This window comes from Aegilops tauschii, chloroplast (genome assembly GCF_002575655.3).
Source record: "Aegilops tauschii chloroplast, complete genome".
Classification (NCBI taxonomy): Eukaryota; Viridiplantae; Streptophyta; class Magnoliopsida; order Poales; family Poaceae; genus Aegilops; species Aegilops tauschii.
In genome coordinates, this window is record NC_022133.1 from 16,796 (window position 1) to 32,672 (window position 15,877).

Below are 15,877 nucleotides of genomic sequence, written 5' to 3' on the forward strand. Positions count from 1 at the left end.
TTAAAAAGGGATTAAATAAAAAAAATCCAAGTCTTAAATGAAAGGATCTGGTTGGAATCTTAAAGTGTGGTAGAAAGAACTACATATAGTTTTTTCTACGACACTTTAGATTCTTTCTATTATATTATCTTTGAATCTACATAGAATAGATTAGTAGATTGAAATAGTTAAGTAGTCTAATTCAATTTCTTTTTTCATTGCATCCACTTAATTTCAATCAGGTCAAAATAAAAAAATCTAAGACAATTCTTGACCAAAGAATCCATGGAAGGAAAGAAAAATAATATTAAGAATAGACTATAGTAAAAAGTAAAAGGAAATGGAAAATGTGTGATATGCCGTGAATAGTTCCGTGGAAGAAAGTCGAATTTTCTTATGTATAGAACTTTTTTTAACCATTCGTCATTTCTAGTAGAAATTATGAATTGGTATAATGGCTCTTTCTTACATTACAACTTACAATACAAGAGTTTCTTACAGGAGTGAAACAAAACTAAAGAAAAAGATTAAAGAATAACGTTTGACAAAATGATTAATGCAAAATGATCCATTAATGAAAAGAATTGATACAACAATTTGATTACTTAATCAATTAGTAGTATCCCTAGAGTCCACTCCTTCCCCATACTACTAGTGAAAGAGAAAATGTAAAGACTACCATTAAAGCAGCCCAAGCGAGACTTACTATATCCATCTAAATTATGTCTCCTATTTCTATGAAGGGATTATTCTATTCTACTATTGATCAATAATCATAGTGGAATCAAGGGTACAGAGTCAAAAAGGGATTCCGCCCTAAGGCCATGGATCAATCAGTTCAAGGAATTTACTCCTAACAAATTCTTATAGGAATTCTGGTAGAATTAGAGAGCATTAAAAATACGATACTATAAGCCCTTTTTTCCTTAAAAAAGAAAGAGTACGGGAATGATGTCCTGAATAGAAGAAGCGGGAATAGGAAGATTTTTTATTCCTTTTGTTACTCTTTTTTTTTTAAGCAAAGGACGCCCGAATATACCATAAAATTAACGATAGATAAATATTTATTGGATACCTACCTTACCTAATGTTTATTTTTGACCTAAACCCTGCAGCCTTGCTTTGTATCATTCTATGAAAGAATGAAGAGGAAGAGATTTTATCCATAACACAACTCCTAAATTGATTTTTGATCGACCTATTTAATCTGATTCTCGTTAGAATTAAAATTAAGTAGTCCTTACTTTAGTGTATGTAGGTAACATAAGATGTACGATAAAAAAATGTATAATAATTAGTAAGTCTTGATATTCTTTCGTGGAGTCCCTTCTTGAATCTTAGATTGAAAAAAAAAGAATGCCCCTTAGGGACCTTTCTTTGGATACCAAGATTTCTGACATCTTATCCTCGTATTTTAAAATTATCAAATCGAATCTCAATTAAGAACCAATTCAAATTCATATAATAAAAGAATAAGGAAACACTACCTCACCCCTATTGATAACCATTTTGGCCACTACCGTCAAAACAAACCCTAACCCTAGTTTGAGGATAGAACTATGGTATGGTTTCTCTAAACCCAGTATCGGCAGGCCCAGTTACTCTCTTGCCCGAACTTATGCGAAGTAAAAATTGATCGAATTCGATCAGCACTATAAAAAAAACCTAAGTATTTTATTGATCAGGCGGCACCCAGATTTGAACTGGGGATAAAGGATTTGCAGTCCCCTGCCTTACCGCTTGGCCATGCCGCCAAAAAATCCGATCAAAAATCTAGAAAACAGCAAGTATTCATCCACGTTTTCTTACGAAAAGCCCCTTTTATTTTGAATATAATTCTACTTACTTTTTTCCAATCTTTTTCAAAAAATCTATTCCTGCTTTTTTTTGATCCAGTTTCTATTATTCTCCTCGATAGATTCTATCTTAAAACATACATTGTTAACACAATAAAACTTCCCATTTCTTTCTATTGAGATGAAAAAGAAGAAAAAGTGGATTTCTATTCACAGGCTGCAAAATTCAGAATAAATTGGAACCGTTAACTAGAATTCTCTTTTTTTTTATTGCAGTAGTGAACTACTCTTAAATCGGTATTATCTCCCCCCCCCCTTCAATGGCATAATAAAATAGTATGACTTTATGCTTAATCCGTGTATAGGTAAACTTTAGGTCCGAACAGCATTATTATCCAAAGATCCCCTTTATGTACATATCTCTATGGAGAATCATGCTTTAATTTTTCAAAGTATTAAATTAAATATCTTGAATAAAAAAAGGAAATTTGCTCTGATATAGAGTATAACCTTACTATCTTGGCCTACCCAAGTGAAATTACGATAAAAGAAAAGCATGGATATGGGGAGAGGTGGATAACTAGATTGGCATGTACTTAAAAAAGGGACTTACTTGATTTTAGAATTCCACAATGAAATACTGAATTTTCTAGTAATTATACTACTCCGATCCGAAATAAAAAAGAACCCTCAAATTATTTTGAGAAATTAAAGTAAGCACGCTATTCTAAATCGAAGTAAAGTCAAACTTTCTAGTATATTATATTACGGCTTTATTACATTCATAGAAAGGAGATAAAATGAGAAATCTTTGCCATCCAATCTGATTAGAATATCATAACATAAAGTATAAGTGGCAGAATTTTTTTTTTAGGAATGTTTTATCAATTCATTTTCATTTCATTTGTACCCCTGGCAAACTCGAACTTTCGTCCAAATGGTCTCTATTCATATGTATGAAATACATATATGAAATACGTATGTGGAGTTCCCTAGAATTTCATGTGATTCAGTAAACAGAATATAGATTCCATGATTGCTAGATCGATCCAGAGGGATTGATGAAGAGTGAGCTGATAATGGAATTTTTCTTTGATAAACAGGAAACTTAAGATTAAGATGCTCCGGAATGGAAACGAGGGAATGTCCACAATACCCGGATTTAGTCAGATCCAATTCGAGGGATTTTGTAGGTTCATTAATCAAGCCTTAGCAGAAGAACTTGACAAGTTTCCAACAATTAAAGATCCAGATCACGAAATTGCATTTCAATTATTTGCGAAAGGATATCAATTGCTAGAACCCTCGATAAAAGAAAGAGATGCTGTGTATGAATCACTCACCTATTCTTCCGAATTATATGTATCTGCGAGATTAATTTTTGGTTTCGATGTGCAAAAGCAAACCATTTCTATCGGAAACATTCCTATAATGAATTCCTTAGGAACCTTTATTATAAATGGAATATACCGAATTGTGATCAATCAAATATTGCTAAGTCCTGGTATTTACTACCGCTCGGAATTAGATCATAAGGGAATTTCTATCTACACTGGCACTATAATATCAGATTGGGGGGGGAGATCGGAATTAGCAATTGATAAAAAAGAAAGGATATGGGCTCGCGTGAGTAGAAAACAAAAGATATCTATTCTAGTTCTATCATCAGCTATGGGTTCGAATCTAAGAGAAATTCTAGATAATGTTTCCTACCCTGAAATTTTCTTGTCTTTCCCGAATGCTAAGGAGAAGAAGAGGATTGAGTCAAAAGAAAAAGCTATTTTGGAGTTTTATCAACAATTTGCTTGTGTAGGTGGGGACCTGGTATTTTCGGAGTCCTTATGCGAGGAATTACAAAAGAAATTTTTTCAACAAAAATGTGAATTAGGAAGGATTGGTCGACGAAATATGAATCGGAGACTTAATCTTGATATACCTCAGAACAATACATTCTTGTTACCACGAGATGTATTGGCCGCTACGGATCATTTGATTGGAATGAAATTTGGAACGGGTATACTTGACGATGACGATATGAATCACTTGAAAAATAAACGTATTCGTTCGGTTGCAGATCTGTTACAAGATCAATTCGGATTGGCTCTTGGTCGTTTACAACATGCAGTTCAAAAAACTATTCGTAGAGTATTCATACGTCAATCGAAACCGACTCCCCAAACTTTGGTAACTCCAACTTCAACTTCAATTTTATTAATAACTACTTATGAGACCTTTTTTGGCACATACCCGTTATCTCAAGTTTTTGATCAAACGAATCCATTGACACAAACTGTTCATGGGCGAAAAGTGAGTTGTTTAGGTCCTGGAGGGTTGACGGGGAGAACCGCAAGTTTTCGGAGCCGAGATATTCATCCGAGTCACTATGGGCGTATTTGTCCAATTGACACGTCTGAAGGAATCAATGTTGGACTTACTGGATCCTTAGCAATTCATGCGAGAATTGATCACTTGTGGGGATCCATAGAGAGTCCGTTTTATGAAATATCTGCTGAGAAAGCAAAAGAAAAAAAAGAGAGACAGGTGGTTTATCTATCACCAAATAGAGATGAATATTATATGATAGCAGCAGGAAATTCTTTGTCCTTGAATCAAGGTATTCAGGAAGAACAGGTTGTTCCGGCTAGATACCGTCAAGAATTCTTGACTATTGCATGGGAACAGATTCATGTTAGAAGTATTTTTCCTTTCCAATATTTTTCTATTGGGGGTTCTCTCATTCCTTTTATTGAGCACAATGATGCGAATCGGGCTTTAATGAGTTCTAATATGCAGCGCCAAGCAGTTCCGCTTTCTCGGTCCGAGAAATGCATTGTTGGAACTGGATTGGAACGCCAAACAGCTCTAGATTCGAGGGTTTCCATTATAGCCGAACGCGAGGGAAAGATCATTTCTACTGATAGTCATAAGATACTTTTATCAAGTAGTGGGAAGACTATAAGTATTCCTTTAGTTAACCACCGTCGCTCTAACAAAAATACTTGTATGCACCAAAAACCCCGGGTTCCACGGGGTAAATCCATTAAAAAAGGACAAATTTTAGCAGAAGGAGCTGCTACAGTTGGGGGCGAACTTGCTTTAGGAAAAAACGTATTAGTAGCTTATATGCCATGGGAAGGTTACAATTTTGAAGACGCAGTACTAATTAGCGAACGTTTGGTATATGAAGATATTTATACCTCTTTTCACATCCGGAAATATGAAATTCAGACGGATACGACAAGCCAGGGCTCCGCTGAAAAAATCACTAAAGAAATACCACATCTAGAAGAACATTTACTCCGCAATTTGGACAGAAATGGAGTTGTTAGGTTGGGATCCTGGGTAGAAACTGGTGATATTTTAGTAGGTAAATTAACGCCTCAGATAGCGAGCGAATCATCTTATATCGCGGAAGCTGGATTATTACGGGCCATATTTGGCCTTGAGGTTTCCACTTCAAAAGAAACTTCTCTGAAATTACCTATAGGTGGAAGAGGGCGCGTTATCGATGTGAAATGGATCCAAAGGGACCCGCTCGACATAATGGTTCGTGTATATATTTTACAGAAACGTGAAATCAAAGTTGGGGATAAAGTAGCCGGAAGACATGGGAATAAAGGGATCATTTCCAAAATTTTGCCTAGGCAAGATATGCCCTATTTGCAAGATGGAACACCCGTTGATATGGTCTTCAATCCCTTAGGAGTACCCTCCCGAATGAATGTGGGACAAATATTTGAAAGCTCGCTCGGATTAGCGGGGGATCTGCTAAAGAAACATTATAGAATAGCACCCTTTGATGAGAGATATGAGCAAGAGGCTTCAAGAAAACTTGTGTTTTCAGAATTATATGAAGCCAGTAAAGAAACAAAAAACCCATGGGTATTTGAACCCGAGTACCCGGGAAAAAGCAGAATATTTGATGGAAGAACAGGCGACCCCTTTGAGCAACCTGTTCTAATAGGGAAGTCCTATATCTTAAAATTAATTCATCAAGTTGATGAGAAAATTCATGGGCGTTCTACTGGGCCCTACTCACTTGTTACACAACAACCGGTTAGAGGAAGAGCCAAGCAAGGGGGACAACGAGTAGGAGAAATGGAAGTTTGGGCTTTAGAAGGATTTGGTGTTGCTCATATTTTACAAGAGATACTTACTTATAAATCTGACCATCTTATAGCTCGCCAAGAAATACTTAATGCTACGATCTGGGGAAAAAGAATACCTAATCATGAGGATCCTCCAGAATCTTTTCGAGTGCTCGTTCGAGAACTACGATCTTTGGCTCTAGAACTGAATCATTTCCTTGTATCTGAAAAGAACTTCCAGGTTAATAGGGAGGAAGTTTGATCGGAATAAATATAAATTCTTTTCTTATTTCTATTTTATGATTGACCAATATAAACATCAACAACTTCAAATTGGACTCGTTTCCCCTCAACAAATAAAGGCTTGGGCTAACAAAAACCTACCTAATGGAGAAGTCGTTGGCGAAGTCACAAGGCCCTCTACTTTTCATTATAAAACCGATAAACCAGAAAAAGATGGATTGTTTTGCGAAAGAATCTTTGGACCCATAAAAAGCGGGATTTGCGCTTGTGGCAATTCTCGAGCGAGCGGAGCTGAAAACGAAGACGAAAGATTTTGCCAAAAATGCGGGGTAGAATTTGTGGATTCTCGGATACGAAGATATCAAATGGGATACATCAAACTCGCATGTCCCGTGACTCATGTGTGGTATTTGAAAGGTCTTCCTAGTTATATCGCGAATCTTTTAGATAAACCTCTTAAGAAGTTGGAGGGCCTAGTATACGGCGATTTCTCTTTTGCTAGGCCCAGCACTAAAAAACCCACTTTTTTACGATTACGAGGTTTATTCGAAGAGGAAATTGCATCCTGTAACCACAGCATTTCTCCCTTTTTTTCTACCCCAGGCTTTGCAACATTTCGAAATCGGGAAATTGCGACAGGAGCAGGTGCTATTAGAGAACAATTAGCAGATTTGGATTTGCGAATTATTATAGAGAATTCTTTGGTCGAATGGAAGGAATTAGAAGACGAGGGGTATAGTGGAGATGAGTGGGAAGATAGAAAAAGACGAATAAGAAAAGTTTTTTTGATTAGACGCATGCAATTGGCGAAACATTTTATTCAAACAAATGTAGAACCAGAATGGATGGTTTTGTGCTTATTACCGGTTCTTCCTCCCGAATTGAGACCTATTGTTTATAGGTCTGGAGATAAAGTAGTGACTTCAGACATTAATGAACTTTATAAGAGAGTTATCCGTCGGAACAACAATCTTGCCTATCTATTAAAAAGAAGTGAATTAGCGCCAGCAGATTTAGTAATGTGCCAGGAAAAATTGGTACAAGAAGCCGTGGATACACTTCTTGATAGTGGGTCCCGCGGGCAACCGACGAGGGATGGTCACAATAAAGTATACAAATCACTTTCAGATGTAATTGAAGGTAAAGAGGGAAGGTTTCGCGAGACTCTGCTTGGGAAACGGGTCGATTACTCGGGGCGTTCTGTCATTGTTGTGGGTCCTTCGCTTTCATTACATCAATGTGGATTACCTCTAGAGATAGCAATAAAGCTTTTTCAGCTATTTGTAATTCGCGATTTAATCACGAAACGCGCCACTTCTAATGTAAGGATTGCTAAAAGGAAAATTTGGGAAAAAGAACCCATTGTATGGGAAATACTTCAAGAAGTTATGCGGGGACATCCTGTACTGTTAAATAGAGCACCTACCCTGCATAGATTAGGCATACAGGCCTTTCAACCCACTTTAGTAGAGGGGCGTACTATTTCTTTACACCCATTAGTGTGTAAGGGTTTCAATGCGGACTTTGATGGAGATCAAATGGCTGTTCATCTACCTTTATCCTTGGAAGCTCAGGCAGAAGCCCGTTTACTTATGTTTTCTCATATGAATCTCTTATCTCCCGCTATTGGGGATCCTATTTGCGTACCAACCCAAGACATGCTTATCGGGCTTTATGTATTAACGATTGGAAAGCGTCGAGGTATTTGTGCAAATAGATATAATAGTTGCAGAAACTACCCAAATCTAAAAGTAAATTACAATAATAATAATAATTCTAAATATAGGAAAGATAAAGAACCCCATTTTTCTAGTTCTTATGATGCACTGGGAGCTTATAGACAAAAACTAATCAGTTTAGATAGTCCCTTGTGGCTACGATGGAACCTGGATCAACGCGTCATTGGGTCAAGAGAAGTTCCGATTGAAGTTCAATATGAATCTTTGGGGACTTATCATGAGATTTATGCCCACTATCTAATAATGGGAAATAGAAAAAAAGAAATTCGTTCGATATACATTCGAACCACTCTTGGTCATATTTCTTTTTATAGAGAAATAGAGGAAGCCATACAAGGATTTAGTCAGGCCTATTCATACACTACCTAAACAAGAAAGTTAGATTCGGCGATGCCCCTCCCCTTTCGGGGGGCATTCCGATTTCCCTAGTATCATCATTATTTGCCACGCGAATCCAGATTGAGATTGAGGCAAGTTAATTAAATTTTCGAATCACTGACTCAGGCCCATTGTCGAATCCTACTCAGCAATTGTCGAATCCTACTCAGCCGAAAAGGGGGTACTTATGTATGGCGGAACGGGCCAATCTGGTCTTTCATAATAAAGAGATAGACGGAACTGGTATGAAACGACTTATTAGCAGATTAATAGATCATTTTGGAATGGGATATACATCCCATATACTGGATCAACTAAAGACTCTGGGCTTCCATCAAGCCACTACTACATCGATTTCGTTAGGAATCGAGGATCTTTTAACAATACCCTCTAAGGGATGGTTAGTCCAAGACGCGGAACAACAGAGTTTTCTTTTGGAGAAACACTATTATTATGGGGCTGTACACGCGGTAGAAAAATTACGCCAATCTGTTGAGATATGGTATGCGACAAGTGAATATTTGAAACAAGAAATGAATTCAAATTTTCGGATAACGGATCCTTCTAATCCAGTCTATCTAATGTCTTTTTCAGGAGCCAGAGGAAATGCATCTCAAGTACACCAATTAGTAGGTATGAGAGGATTAATGTCGGACCCTCAAGGACAAATGATTGATTTACCTATTCAAAGCAATTTACGCGAGGGACTTTCTTTGACAGAATATATAATTTCCTGCTATGGAGCCCGCAAAGGGGTTGTAGATACTGCTGTGCGAACAGCAGATGCTGGATATCTTACACGTAGACTTGTTGAAGTAGTTCAACATATTATTGTGCGTAGAAGAGATTGTGGTACTATCCGAGGTATTTCTGTAAGTCCTCAAAATGGGATGACGGAAAAACTTTTTGTCCAAACACTAATTGGTCGTGTATTAGCAGACGATATATATATCGGTTCACGATGCATTGCCGCGCGAAATCAAGATATTGGAATTGGATTAGTCAATCGATTCATAACTGCCTTTCGAGCACAACCATTTCGAGCACAACCAATATATATTAGAACCCCCTTTACTTGCCGAAGCACTTCTTGGATCTGTCAATTATGCTATGGCCGGAGTCCTACTCATAGTGATCTGGTCGAATTGGGAGAAGCCGTAGGTATTATTGCGGGTCAATCAATTGGGGAGCCAGGGACTCAACTAACATTAAGAACTTTTCATACTGGCGGAGTATTCACAGGGGGTACTGCCGACCTTGTACGATCCCCTTCGAATGGAAAAATAAAATTCAATGAGAATTTGGTTCACCCCACACGTACCCGTCATGGGCAGCCTGCTTTTCTATGTTATATAGACTTGCATGTAACTATTCAGAGTCAAGATATTCTATATAGTGTGAATATTCCCTCAAAAAGCTTGATTCTAGTGCAAAATGATCAATATGTAAAATCCGAACAAGTAATTGCGGAGATTCGTGCCGGAACGTCCACTTTACATTTTAAAGAAAGGGTACAAAAGCATATTTATTCTGAATCAGACGGCGAAATGCACTGGAGTACTGATGTTTACCATGCGCCCGAATATCAATATGGTAATCTTCGCCGATTACCAAAAACAAGCCATTTATGGATATTGTCAGTAAGTATGTGCAGATCCAGTATAGCGTCTTTTTCACTCCACAAGGATCAAGATCAAATGAATACTTATGGTAAAAAAGATAGGGAAATTCTTGATTATTCAACGTCGGATCGAATCATGTCCAATGGCCATTGGAATTTTATCTATCCTTCTATTTTTCAAGATAATTCAGATTTGTTGGCGAAAAAGCGAAGAAATAGGTTCGTCATTCCATTACAATATCATCAAGAACAAGAGAAAGAACTAATATCCTGTTTTGGGATTTCGATTGAAATCCCCCTTATGGGTGTTTTACGTAGAAATACTATTTTTGCTTATTTTGACGATCCCCGATACAGAAAAGATAAAAAGGGTTCAGGAATTGTTAAATTTAGATATAGGACCCTAGAAGAAGAATATAGGACTCGAGCGGAAGACTCAGAAGAGGAATATGAGACCCTAGAAGACGAATACAGGACCCGAGAGGACGAATATGAATATGAAACCCTAGAAGAATCTAAATATGGAATCCTAGAAGACGAATACGAATATGAAACCCTAGAAGACGAATATGGGAGCCCAGAAAACGAATATGGGAACCCAGAGAACGAATATAGGACTTTAGAGAAAGACTCAGAAGAGGAATATGGGAGCCCAGAGAGCAAATATAGGACCCAAGAGGACGAATATGGAACTCTAGAGGAAGACTCAGAAGACGAATATGGCAGCCCCGGGGAAAGCGCAGAGGAAAAATATGGTACTTTAGAGGAAGACTCAGAAGAAGATTCAGAGGACGAATACGAGAGCCCAGAGGAAGATTCCATCTTAAAAAAAGAGGGTTTGATTGAGCATCGAGGAACAAAAGAATTTAGTCTAAAATACCAAAAAGAAGTAGATCGGTTTTTTTTCATTCTTCAAGAACTTCATATCTTGCCGAGATCTTCATCCCTAAAGATACTTGACAATAGTATTATTGGAGTGGATACACAACTCACAAAAAATACAAGAAGTCGACTAGGCGGACTGGTCCGAGTGAAGAGAAAAAAAAGCCATACGGAACTCAAAATATTTTCCGGAGATATTCATTTTCCTGAAGAGGCGGATAAGATATTAGGTGGCTGTTTGATACCGCCAGAAAGACAAAAAAAAGATTCTAAGGAATCAAAAAAAAGGAAAAATTGGGTCTATGTTCAACGGAAAAAAATTCTCAAGAGCAAGGAAAAGTATTTTGTTTCCGTTCGCCCTACAGTGGCATATGAAATGGACGAAGGAAGAAATTTAGCAACACTTTTCCCGCAGGATCTCTTGCAAGAAGAAAATAATCTCCAAATTCGACTTGTCAATTTTATTTCTCATGAAAATAGCAAGTTAACTCAAAGAATTTATCACACAAATAGTCAATTTGTTAGAACTTGCTTAGTAGTGAATTGGGAACAAGAAGAAAAAGAAAAGGCTGGTGCTTCCCTTGTTGAGGTAAGAGCAAATGATCTTATTCGCGATTTCCTAAGAATTGAGTTAGTCAAGTCCACTATTTCGTATACACGAAAAAGGTATGGTAGGACAAGTGCAGGACCGATTCCCCATAATAGGTTAGATCGCGCCAATATCAATTCTTTTTATTCCAAGGCGAAGATTGAATCACTTAGCCAACATCCAGAAGCTATTGGCACTTTGTTGAATCGAAATAAAGAATACCACTCTTTGATGATTTTGTCGGCATCCAACTGTTCTCGAATTGGTTTATTCAAGAATTCAAAACATCCCAATGCGATAAAAGAATGGAATCCTAGAATTCCTATTCGAGAAATTTTTGGGCCCTTAGGCGCTATTGTAGCTAGTATATCGCATTTTTCTTCATCTTACTATTTACTAACGCATAATAAAATCCTGTTAAAAAAATATTTGTTCGTTGACAATTTAAAACAAACCTTCCAAGTACTTCAAGAACTTAAATACTCTTTAATAGATGAAAATAAAAGGATTTCTAATTTCGATAGTAACATAATGTTGGATCCATTCCTTTTGAATTGTCACTTTGTCCATCATGATTCTTGGGAAGAGACATTGGCAATAATTCACCTTGGACAATTTATTTGTGAAAATGTATGTCTATTTAAATCGCACATAAAAAAATCCGGTCAAATTTTCATTGTAAATATGAATTCCTTTGTTATAAGAGCAGCTAAACCTTATTTGGCCACTACAGGAGCAACTGTTAATGGTCATTATGGAGAAATCCTTTACAAGGGAGATAGGTTAGTTACGTTTATATATGAAAAATCGAGATCTAGTGACATAACGCAAGGTCTTCCAAAAGTGGAACAAATCTTTGAAGCGCGTTCAATTGATTCATTATCCCCGAATCTCGAAAGGAGAATTGAGGATTGGAATGAGCGTATACCAAGAATTCTTGGGGTCCCTTGGGGATTCTTGATTGGAGCTGAGCTAACCATAGCCCAAAGTCGTATCTCTTTGGTTAATAAAATCCAAAAGGTTTATCGATCCCAAGGGGTACAGATCCATAATAGACATATAGAGATTATTATACGCCAAGTAACATCAAAAGTGCGGGTTTCCGAAGATGGAATGTCTAATGTTTTTTCGCCTGGGGAATTAATCGGACTATTGCGAGCGGAACGAGCAGGACGAGCTTTGGATGAATCGATCTATTATCGGGCAATCTTATTGGGAATAACAAGGGCTTCCCTAAATACCCAAAGTTTCATATCTGAAGCAAGTTTTCAAGAAACTGCTCGAGTTTTAGCAAAAGCTGCCCTACGAGGTCGCATTGATTGGTTGAAAGGCTTGAAAGAAAACGTAGTTCTGGGGGGGATTATACCTGTTGGTACCGGATTCCAAAAATTTGTGCATCGTTCCCCACAAGACAAGAACCTTTATTTCGAAATAAAAAAAAAAAATCTATTCGCGTCGGAAATGAGAGATTTTTTGTTTCTCCATACAGAATTAGTTTCTTCAGATTCTGACGTAACAAACAATTTTTATGAGACATAAGAACCCCCATTTAACATTTAACCCTATATCATTTAAGGATACATAAAAAATATTTTTTATTTCAAGCTATTTCGGATCTTTCTTAATCTTCAAAAAGAACTAAATTCCGTAATGGAATGGTAGGGTTAAAAAAAAAGGAAGTGTGGAAAAAATGACAAGAAGATATTGGAACATTAATTTGAAAGAGATGATAGAAGCAGGAGTTCATTTTGGTCATGGTATTAAGAAATGGAATCCTAAAATGGCCCCTTACATTTCGGCAAAGCGTAAAGGTACTCATATTATAAATCTCGCTAGAACGGCTCGTTTTTTATCAGAAGCTTGTGATTTAGTTTTTGATGCAGCAAGTCAGGGAAAAAGTTTCTTAATTGTTGGTACCAAAAAAAGAGCAACAGATTTAGTAGCATCAGCTGCAATAAGGGCTCGTTGTCATTATGTTAATAAAAAGTGGTTCAGTGGTATGTTAACGAATTGGTCGATTACGAAAACTAGACTTTCTCAATTTAGAGACTTAAGAGCAGAAGAAAAAATGGGAAAATTCCACCATCTCCCAAAAAGAGATGTGGCAATCTTGAAGAGAAAATTATCTACCTTGCAAAGGTATCTCGGCGGGATCAAATATATGACGAGATTGCCAGACATTGTGATCGTCCTTGATCAGCAAAAAGAGTATATAGCTCTTCGGGAATGTGCCATTTTGGGGATTCCTACTATTTCTTTAGTCGATACAAATTGTGACCCGGATCTCGCGAATATATCGATTCCAGCCAACGATGACACTATGACTTCAATTCGATTGATTCTTAACAAATTAGTATTTTCAATTTGTGAGGGCCGTTCTCTCTATATAAGAAATCGTTGATTAAGAATATATAGTGAATTCTTGGGCAACTGCGTAAATTTATGGAATCACTTACTTTACTATATCTTTTTTTTTTGCATAGAATTTTTTTTGCATAGAAAAAAGAAGGGGAATATTGATATATATTAGAGGGTATTGATATATATTATGATCTGATGTGCTTTCTTGGTATCCTAAATATAAGATTAATACTTCAAGTTGCTGAGTTGAGAAAGAGATGGTTGAATCAAAAGAATTCCTTTTTTGAAGTTCAATTTTTATCAGAGGACAATATGAATATTATACCTTGTTCCATTAAAACACTCAAGGGGTTATACGATATATCGGGTGTAGAAGTAGGCCAACACTTCTATTGGCAAATAGGAGGTTTCCAAATTCATGCCCAAGTACTCATCACTTCTTGGGTCGTAATTACTATCTTGCTAGGTTCAGTTGTCATAGCTGTTCGGAATCCACAAACCATCCCGACCGACGGTCAGAATTTTTTTGAATATGTCCTTGAGTTTATTCGAGACTTGAGCAAAACTCAGATTGGAGAAGAATATGGTCCCTGGGTTCCCTTTATTGGAACTATGTTCCTTTTTATTTTTGTTTCGAATTGGTCGGGTGCTCTTTTACCTTGGAAAATTATAGAGTTACCCCATGGGGAATTAGCAGCGCCCACGAATGATATAAATACTACTGTTGCTTTAGCTTTACTCACGTCAGCGGCATATTTTTATGCTGGTCTTAGCAAAAAAGGATTGAGCTATTTCGAGAAATATATTAAACCAACTCCAATCCTTTTACCAATTAACATCCTAGAAGATTTCACAAAACCATTATCGCTTAGCTTTCGACTTTTCGGGAATATATTGGCGGATGAATTAGTCGTTGTTGTTCTTGTTTCTTTAGTCCCCTTAGTAATCCCTATACCGGTCATGTTTCTTGGATTATTTACAAGCGGTATTCAAGCTCTTATTTTTGCAACATTAGCCGCAGCCTATATAGGTGAATCCATGGAGGGTCATCATTGAATTGACTCTTTTTGGAAATAGTATTTTTTTTTTTGCAGCTTAGCTCAATTCATGCATGGTTCCAGATAATCTGCTTGGTTGCAAAAAAATAGTTAGAAATGCGTATGAATATATAGCCTAGAGTTGTAGGAGAGAGAATAGACTATATTATGGAATTTTCAAAGTATATATGCATTAAGGAGGGTGGAGTCAGGCTAGATCTATACTATAATATCCTTAATGTCTATAAGTGGAGTCCTCTTTTATGCGGGTTTCCACTTTAAGCAATGATTTTAGAATCCGATTCAATAGAAAATGAGAAAATATGCAAACAAAATAGAAGAAACAAATGTATATATATATAGGATATTATATTATATATTCCTAGGTTAGATTCATTATCTAATCCGATATATGGATATGGAATTCCCTTCTATGTAGTTCGGACAATTCACATTATCATTTCAATTTGATTTCAATTTGTACTTTTTAGTTACTTTACTTCTCCCCAATAGAGCTTAGAAGTAAGAATTTATTGGTTGATTGTATCCTTAACCATTTCTTTTTTTTGACACGAGGAACTACTCACCATGAATCCACTAATTGCTGCTGCTTCTGTTATTGCTGCTGGATTGGCCGTAGGGCTTGCTTCTATTGGACCTGGAGTTGGTCAAGGTACTGCTGCAGGACAAGCTGTAGAAGGTATTGCGAGACAGCCAGAAGCAGAAGGTAAAATACGAGGTACTTTATTGCTTAGTCTAGCTTTTATGGAAGCTTTAACAATTTATGGACTAGTTGTGGCACTAGCGCTTTTATTTGCGAACCCTTTTGTTTAATCTTAAAAAAAAATTCTTTCGATTTCGATTAGATACTTTTTTCTTTTTTTAGTAAATTGGTATTTGCTTCCGCAATTCCAATTATATCAATACTTTATTTAATTTACTCCTATTTATTACTCCTGGAATTATCTATTTATCGGGACAGATAATACCCCATTCTAGGAAGGGCTGAGTTGAGTATTATTAATTTAGAAGATATGCTCACCTTCTTATTTCCCGTCCTTAGTTTAGGAAAGTGGAAAGTTTTTTCCTTTTATTTTAGGAATTTTGGGAACAGAACATTTCAACAAAGGAAGTCTTTCACCGGTCAAACAAGACGTAAGACTT

At 36.7% G+C, this 15,877-nt stretch overlaps 7 protein-coding genes and 1 non-coding gene across 8 annotated transcripts; 6 read left to right on the top strand and 2 right to left on the bottom strand. All coding sequences in view use genetic code 11, as the record gives it.

The window, feature by feature from the left end:
- Positions 1-604: 604 nt before the first annotated feature.
- petN (cytochrome b6/f complex subunit VIII) lies at positions 605-694 on the bottom strand. Its single transcript has one exon. The coding sequence runs from the start codon at positions 692-694 to the stop codon at positions 605-607; it is 90 nt and encodes a 29-aa protein (YP_008474289.1).
- Positions 695-1,662: 968 nt separating this feature from the next.
- On the bottom strand, positions 1,663-1,733 carry trnC-GCA. Its single transcript has one exon. It is a non-coding gene; the product is annotated as a tRNA-Cys (tRNA).
- A 1,161-nt stretch (positions 1,734-2,894) lies between these two features.
- Positions 2,895-6,125, top strand: rpoB (RNA polymerase beta subunit). The gene has a single exon. It carries the CDS (start codon positions 2,895-2,897, stop codon positions 6,123-6,125), a length of 3,231 nt encoding a protein of 1,076 aa, YP_008474290.1.
- A 37-nt stretch (positions 6,126-6,162) lies between these two features.
- On the top strand, positions 6,163-8,214 carry rpoC1 (RNA polymerase beta). Its single transcript has one exon. It carries the CDS (start codon positions 6,163-6,165, stop codon positions 8,212-8,214), a length of 2,052 nt encoding a protein of 683 aa, YP_008474291.1.
- Positions 8,215-8,414: 200 nt separating this feature from the next.
- Positions 8,415-12,854, top strand: rpoC2 (RNA polymerase beta' subunit). Its single transcript has one exon. The coding sequence runs from the start codon at positions 8,415-8,417 to the stop codon at positions 12,852-12,854; it is 4,440 nt and encodes a 1,479-aa protein (YP_008474292.1).
- Positions 12,855-13,005: 151 nt separating this feature from the next.
- Positions 13,006-13,716, top strand: rps2 (ribosomal protein S2). Its single transcript has one exon. It carries the CDS (start codon positions 13,006-13,008, stop codon positions 13,714-13,716), a length of 711 nt encoding a protein of 236 aa, YP_008474293.1.
- A 272-nt stretch (positions 13,717-13,988) lies between these two features.
- On the top strand, positions 13,989-14,732 carry atpI (ATP synthase CF0 subunit IV). Its single transcript has one exon. The coding sequence runs from the start codon at positions 13,989-13,991 to the stop codon at positions 14,730-14,732; it is 744 nt and encodes a 247-aa protein (YP_008474294.1).
- A 569-nt stretch (positions 14,733-15,301) lies between these two features.
- atpH (ATP synthase CF0 subunit III) lies at positions 15,302-15,547 on the top strand. Its single transcript has one exon. It carries the CDS (start codon positions 15,302-15,304, stop codon positions 15,545-15,547), a length of 246 nt encoding a protein of 81 aa, YP_008474295.1.
- Positions 15,548-15,877: the final 330 nt, after the last annotated feature.